This window comes from Jaculus jaculus, chromosome 1, assembly GCF_020740685.1.
Source record: "Jaculus jaculus isolate mJacJac1 chromosome 1, mJacJac1.mat.Y.cur, whole genome shotgun sequence".
NCBI classification, from domain to species: domain Eukaryota; kingdom Metazoa; phylum Chordata; class Mammalia; order Rodentia; family Dipodidae; genus Jaculus; species Jaculus jaculus.
Window position 1 is genome coordinate 34,078,158 of NC_059102.1, and position 7,544 is coordinate 34,085,701.

General features: G+C 56.6%; 1 protein-coding gene across 3 annotated transcripts; it reads right to left on the bottom strand.

Annotated features, from left to right (window-relative positions):
* Window positions 1–3,251: 3,251 nt before the first annotated feature.
* Window positions 3,252–7,082, bottom strand: Kazald1 (Kazal type serine peptidase inhibitor domain 1). 3 transcript variants are annotated; one of them, XM_004659435.2, is made up of 6 exons: window positions 6,562–7,082; window positions 5,574–6,114; window positions 4,401–4,561; window positions 4,161–4,308; window positions 3,875–3,992; window positions 3,252–3,460 (listed from the first exon to the last, which is right to left on the bottom strand). In XM_004659435.2, exons 2-5 carry the CDS (start codon window positions 6,094–6,096, stop codon window positions 3,898–3,900), a joined length of 927 nt encoding a protein of 308 aa, XP_004659492.2. In that variant the 5' UTR covers window positions 6,097–6,114; window positions 6,562–7,082; the 3' UTR covers window positions 3,252–3,460; window positions 3,875–3,897. The 3 variants fall into 3 exon arrangements, with proteins under 3 accessions (XP_004659492.2, XP_045014689.1, XP_045014681.1); XM_045158754.1 differs by having other exon boundaries at window positions 3,871–3,992; XM_045158746.1 differs by having other exon boundaries at window positions 3,252–3,992.
* Window positions 7,083–7,544: the final 462 nt, after the last annotated feature.

Consider the following 7,544-nt stretch of genomic DNA (forward strand, 5'->3'; position numbering starts at 1 on the left):
CAGCACTTTGATGGCTTTGAGTCTCTCCACTAATCACCACCCACTGCAAAAAGAAGCTTCTCTGGCCAGAACTGAGAGCAGCACAAATCTATGTGCCTAAACATAAACATTTAGAAGGCAGTTTGATGAGCACATGACCATCTAGCAAAACAAGAGTAGTAACCCCATCCCCAGGATCTCTGACCTCCCCAGACACAGGCTTTTGACTAGGTTTTCAGTACCTGGTTGTTGTTGTTGTTGTTTTTTGAGGTCGGGTCTCACTCTGGCCCAGGCTGACCTGGAATTAACTATGTAGTCTCAGGGCGGCCTCGAACTCACAGTGATCCTCCTGACCTCTGCCTCCCAAGTGCTGGGATTCAAGGTGTGTGCCACCACTCCCGCTCAGTACCTTTTTTGTTTTGTTTTTTGTTTGTTTTTCCTTTTTGTGGTAGTGCCTCAGGCTAGCTCAGGCTGACCTGAAATTCACTCTGTAGCCCCAGGCTGGCCTCAAACTCACAACGATCCTCCTACCTTAGCCTCCCATGAACCACCTTTGACATGGAGTTTTTCAATCAAGTAAAAATTCTCTCAGGGGCTGGGAGATAGTCCAGCAGTTAAAGGCACTTGCTTGCAAAGACTGCTGGCTCTGGTTCAAATCCCCAGACAGTCATGTAAGGCTGGACAGGCCTTCACTTGCAGTGGCAAGAGATCCTGGCTTCTCCACACCCCCCCCCCCCGCCACGAACAAATAAATAATTTAAAAAAAAAAAAAAACAAGAGCTAGGGTGGTGGCGCACGCCTTTAATCCCAGCACTCGGGAGGCAGAGGTAGGAGAATCGCTGTGAGTTCAAGGCCACCCTGAGACTACAGAGTTAATTCCAGGTCAGCCTGGACCAGAGTGAGACCCTACCTCAAAAAAACATAAAACAAAAACTGTCAGCTGGATGTGGTGGTGCACGCCTTTAATCCCAGAACTTGGGAGGCAGACATAGGAGGATGACCGTGAGACTACATAGTGAATTCCAGGTCAACCTGGGCTGGAGTGAGACCCTACCTCAAAAAAAAAGTCTCAAGACTCCTGGCTCAAGCCTAGCTGTCACTACCAGAAATGTCCACTAGATGGAACCCTTTCCCAGTTCCTGTCCACCCAAATGTTGCCCGAGGAGTTGGGTGTACCTCAGGTGCAGCCCCCACCCATCACTACCACCAGCACTGCGAGCGTGTCAGTGGTCTCAAAAGCCTGCAGTTTTCTTGGTCTCTCCAAAGGCTTCTTTCTGCTGGATGATCAGACACAGACTCTCCCCTGGATCTCCAGTGAGACCGTCCTCAAATCACTGTCCATGTCACCTGGGAGACTGCGCTAAGCCCCACCCCTGGCTCTGAACCTGAGCGATCGAGAAGAGCTTTAGCAGAGTGGTCAGAAGCAGCGTCCTTAGTCTTCAAAGAGCGTGACAGAGCTGATCCCATTTGGACACACGTGTCACTTCCACACCTGCACACACAGTCTCCAAGGCGGGGAGAACGGCCCTGAGTGACTCCCGCTCACCCCGTGGGACCGGAAGGGCTCGCTACATCTTTTGCACACTTCTTGCAGTCCCAGAGGCGGGTGTGGAAGGACGCACCGGTCATCTCCCGCCTCGAGGCCTGGGCTGCTTGGGCTCCGCCACGGGGACCTCACACCTCGGCAGTGAGCAGTCTGGCAGGGAGGGCTCGGAAGTCCATGGGGGAGGCGAAGCCGCGATGCCCGCAGCCGCTCGGCTCCCCGCTCCCCTCCTCCCCCGCCCCTCTCGTCCCCACGGGAGCAGCGGGAAATTATTTATTAAAACGCCGCCCGCGCTCTCATTTATTTGCGGTGAATAATTCTCGGCATCTCGGCGCGTTTATTAAACCTTTCCCGTCCCCGCGCCCGCATTACTTTAATAATAAATCGCGTGTCACTTTCCAGCGACATTATTAAACCCCGTGCTGCGGCGGAGGCGGGGTGCGGGGAGGATGGAGGCGGTGGTGGCATGCCGCAGGAGTCTCTCCCCTCCAGGCTGCTTGGCCTGAGCCTGTGGGGCGGCGGAGGGGGGAAACTGAGGTTTCAAGGAGTCTGCTCCGGAACAGCCTACCGATCTGCCAGCGCGATCGAGGAGCAGATTCCTCGGGCGGGGTCCTTCTCTGGCGGGATTTTGGCGCGGAGCCTCTGCTCCGCAGGTGGGCGCGATCCCACCGATGGGCCCACAGGGGGCGCCGAGGAGCACCGCGGGGAGGAGAAGTGGTTAGGGGCAGACGCTGGGACCCAGACCCACGTCCTTTCGAAGGCGGGGTGGGGGCGGACGGAAAACCCGGGGGACCCTGCCCAGCCCAGACTCCAGCTCCTGCTTCCGCAGTCGTCTAGGAATTCTCTGCAAGTACTCGATCCGCTGGCGCGGTCATGAGCAGATCCTGGGTTTCGCTGGGAGAATCGTGCTCTGGCAATGGTGGCTCACCGCCAGGCCCAGGCAGATGGAGGAGCAGTGCACACACGCGAAAGGGGTGGCCAAGCCCTGGGGATGGGGTTCCCGAACCACGCCTCTCCCAAGAGTCTCAGCAGCCGCGGTTGGGCCCCAAAACACTGCCGCAGACGCCGAGCCAAGAGCAGTCCCTCCTGCGGTGGCGCCAGCTCTGGGCGGAGCTCAGGCGCATAGTCACACACAGCGTCTTGGCCTGCTGACTAACTCTCCTTCAATCATTCCATAACCTGCCCCACTCCCCCCAGTATCCCTAGGCTAGGAAAGAGAATGCGGAAAGAGATTTGGGGATTGCGGTGCAATGAATGACCCTAAGTCAGATTGGGTGGGTTACAAGTGGGGCAGTTGAAAAACAGGACTACCATGATTTTGGATTCATCTGGGAGATGGCTTTCTTAGGGGAGCCGGGAAGGGTGCTGCCAACACAGGTGGCCCGACCTCTCCCATTCTCCCTCCATCCAGTGTATGCATCCATATTGCAGTCCCGCCCACACAGACCTGGTTCCCCACTCTACCTGGGGAGGAGACTAGAGTAAAATGAACAGAGGAGCAGAGAGATAATCTGTCTCTATAAAAGCCACGGGTGTGGGTGGAGGAGCAGGGGGGGAACATCCTCCCTCCAAATAGTTGGCTCCAGGGTCCCTCCCTAGGGAGAACAGTAGGCCTGAACTCAAGCCAGCTTTCAGCACTTCCTTAGAGGCAGAACCTGTACCCCCTAGAAGTCAGTGGGGGTATCCTCTCCATGTACACATCTGCAAGAACTGTCTGTGGCTGTGTGGATCTGTTTATAAATCTTTATTGGTGCCTACTGCGTCTTTTCCAAGGTAGGCTTTGTCTACTAGTGGTATAAAACATGGAGTGACCTGGTCCCTCTTCCTGCCCTGAATTAAAGCAGCTCCACTTTGCTCATTTATTCAACAGATGGCAGGCAAACAACAGTAAGGACTGTGGTTTAGTAAGCGTCTCTCGGACTTGCCTGAGATGGAAACCTGGAAAATCAGTTTTGAGGAAGACTAAAGTGAGGCTAGACAAAGGCTGGGGACCAGGAAAACAACAGCAGGAACATTGTTTGTGTGGAAGGGCAGCCAGGCTCTCCTGGTGAAACCGGGATGTAGGCAGTGCCTCTGTACACTTCAATCCCACCCCAACCTGGGGACCAGGAGTGGGAGCCTGTCCCGTTAGGGATCCTCCAGGTTGGTGCATCTCCTGTGGGGGCCCCTTTGCTTCCTTAACACCTCTCCTGTCTGTCTCTCCTTACCCAGCCTCCTCTAACCGCTTCTCTCCCACCACTGCAACCACAATCATCTACAAGAAGCGATCCATGATAGGACCCCACTTGCCCTTTCCAAGTCTTTTCTGGGATTTCTCAAGAGCAGGGATGGATACTACACCCACTCACCCACCCTCAAGGGCCAGAACCCTGGATCTAATAGTAATCCTCGTTCTCCTCACTGTCCACCTCTTCCTCAGGAATCATGTTCCACGATCGAAGCTGTGGAATGCCTGTGGAGTTCAGCTGGTCTGCAAACACATGTGACACAGGAGAAAGAACAGGTAAGAGGGAATGATGGTGTTCACAAACCCCGGCATGTGGAAGGCTATGCTTGTGTGTGCACCCACTTGCACATTTACACATGGACTATTGTTACACGCACATCGGAGGGTCCTAATGCAGCAGCGCCCCCTTACCTGGTGTGAGTACTGTCAATGTAGCAGAGGCCTCAGCCTGACCCAGAGCATTCCTGGCTAGGCAGCGGTAGGTACCTTCATCACTGGGACGCACAGCTTGGATCTGCAACCAGCCTGTCACCTCAAACCTCTGAGGGCCACCCCTAAACTGGAGCCAGGTGTGGAGTAAGTCACACCATTCTGAGGAAATCCCCCCCCCTGCCAGATTCCCTGAAGTATGCCTCCGCCCCCTGTTCCTACCTGCACAGAGATGTGGGGATCATCCCCTGGCAGCTGAATGTCCAAGCCATCCTTCCTCCATTCGATAGAGGCCATGGGATAAGCAAACACCTCACAACCAAAGATCACGTCCTGCCCAGTCACATTCCAAACGTCGTGAGGCTGTGACACGATCTGGGGCTCTGGGGGGTGGAGGTGGGAGACCTGAGAACAGGATGGTGCATCCAGCCCAACAAAAACACAATTTACCAACTGTGCAATGTGCACACTTGGGGCAGAACACAATGCATGCATAAGTCAATACATATCTGCAAACAAAACATGGCATGAGCACAAATACATATAAATGCAGATGCAGGTGCGCACAAGGGTACAAGCACAGATGTGGAGATGCGCATGCGCGCATGTGTGCAAACAAGATGCAGACACCCGTCCCTGACTGCCCCCTTGTCCTCATCCCACCCTCGGGCCCCTTTCTGCTGTGCTTGTAACCCACACCTTCATTTTTCTAACCAGGCTCAATTCCCAAAGGCCTGAAGAGCATTCACATTCTGTGGTTCTGAGGGGGTGGAGGTGGGACAAGTGGCCAAGCGGGAGAACCTGAAACTTTACAGTTGGAGGAAAGCCTAGAAGACTTGGCAAAAGTGTTAGGGCCCACCCACCCCACCCCCCTTACGGGCGCATTTGTTTTCACTGCAGCTCCAGCCAAGCCAGACAGTGGAGTAAGGGCTCAGGAAGTGAATGCCGCCAAAGAAAATCTCAGGTTTGAATGCTCCCACCCCCAGGGATGAAGGGCTGGAGTTCTGTTCACTAAATCTAAATGCAGGGGAAAGGAGAGGCGGGAGCCAGGTTAACAGATTCCATTTCACATGAACTTCACCACCACCTGGGATCCGGTGGGGACCCAGAGGGGGAGGGGGTTCAGTGATTCAATAGTTATGTGCATGTTTCCTCACAGAGTCGGTCCCTGCTAGTCTAGAATGAGGCTTTCAGGCAGCCTACAGACAAATCTCAACCTGCATTTTATGTAACAGCCTCTGAGGACTCTGAGTGAGAGTTCATATTTTGGACTGGAGCCTCTTTCCCCCCACCCCATCTCATCTTTTCACCTGCTGACCAAAGACAATTGCTGTCCGGGTTGGGGGTGCAATGCCTGGAAGTAGCCCAAGTTCGGGGGTGTCGGACCATGCATACCCGATTCGCAGGGCCCTGGATGCACCACCGTGAGGTTGGCGTCTGGGCGAGCGCGGGCCACCTCCTGCAGGCGGCAAATCTGGGCATAGGTACGACCGTCGGAACCACACAGTGGGCGCTGTGAGCTGCAGACACACAAGGGCTCCGGCACCTCTCCTGGACTCAGGTCGCTGCCTGAGTCCAGCTGGCACTCCAGCTGCTCGCCACAGTGCCCGTAAAAGTGAGCGCTGGGGTCCAGGTCGCAGAGCTGGCCCTCCAGATTGGCGCATTCCCAGCAGCAGCCACACGCATCGAGCACCCGGCCTGCCAGGCAGCCCCGGGGCGCGGCACACTCTTCTGGCCTGCAGGGAGCGCAGCCCTCGCCCTCAGCCAGTAGCCGCAACCAACCTCGCCGCAGGTAATCTGGGCCCGGGGCTGGCCTCGCGCTAGTCCGCAGTGGCGCGCGCACCGCCAGCAGTAGCAGGGGCAGCGCCAGGGCAGCTGCGGCATGGTTGGCTGGAAGTCTTCTGAGCTCTCGGGGCATCAGCACTTAGATGGCACCCTGTCAGAGGGAAGCCAGGTCTGGAGGTCAGACTTGAACAAAGAATTTAGTCCCTTGTACTAACGCTTGACTCTAGTCGTAGGCTCCCCTGCCACCTTGGAACCAACCAAAGGCTCCAACACACAGGCCTGTTGATTCCCTAGGGGCTATCCAGTTAAGCCGGTTGACAATTTATTGAGCTGTTCTTGGGGAGGGGGGTTGGAATGTGAAGAGAAGGAGGTGATAAAGTCCACAGCATGTATGCCCACACTCCCACACCCAGCCTTACACACACACACCCCATCACCATCACCACCACCTTCATAAACCACCCAACTTTGATGCTCTCTTGCCCGAGATGTGCGGACAATGGACCACACCTAAAGTAAGTTGTTAAAAGTGAGGGAGTGGATGGATGGGGTGTGGGACGATTGCTCTTTCTGTGGAGCCCAGGGCCCAGGGACTCACCTAGCGCCTTGGACTAGGCCCTTCAGAGCAGCGGTGGTTTCCAAATCCCAAAGAATGGACAGTGGAACGAAAGCAAGAGGCCCACACACGGTCTGCAGGACCCGCCGGCCACCCCTGCTTCTGCAGGCGATCTCAGAGTCCACAAAACCAGGATTCCGAGAGCAGCTCCTCCGCCCCCTCTCTCCGCCCCTCGGCGTTGCGCACCCGCCTTCCTCCCAGGTTCTGAGGCCGCTAATTGTATACAGCCGCTCGAGGACCCTCCCGAGCCTTTTACTTCTAGCCTGGCCCAAAGTCACAATGAGAACACCGCCGAACCGCTGTAACCGGACACCGACGCTGGGAAAGGAAGGCTGTGATGACCGGAGACGCGGGACGGGGGAGTGCGAGGGGGAAGAGAGGATGCACGGAGAAGCTCAGGGGTGCCTGATCGGCGAGGTCCTGTCCCATCTGACTTTACAGTCCCCGAGGGCGGCCAGAGCAGCTGCCATGGGCCAGGAGGAAGGAGTTCTGGTGCCAGGTTATTTTACGTGGATGTCTGGGCGCTTTTAGAGAGCATCTCCCGCATCCCCGGGCCGGCTTCCTCGGGAGCTGTCGCCGCCTAGCCCCCGTCCCCCGCCCGCGTTTCTCCGCCTCGAAGCGGAGCAGCCTGGGCGTTTCCATCGCACGTCTGGTCTCCTCCCTCCCGGGTCTGGGCAGGTGCTTCACCTCGCCCACCAGCCGCTTGATTAGAGGTCAGAACCCACTGGCGGCTGGCCGCAAGGAGCCGGGCGGTCGCCTCCTCGGAGGGCGTCCCTCGGGATTACAAGTTACAATTGAGGGGCTGGCAGGGCCAAAGGCTTTCAGTCTCACGACCGCCACCGTGGCACTTTGAGCTGGGGGGAGCAAGGACTAGAGCACCCCCAGAGGCCCGCCCACCAAACCCGGGTTGGCCCGAACCCCGCCCGGTCCAGCACCAAACAGCTAGCCTGCCAAGTTCGCTGGGG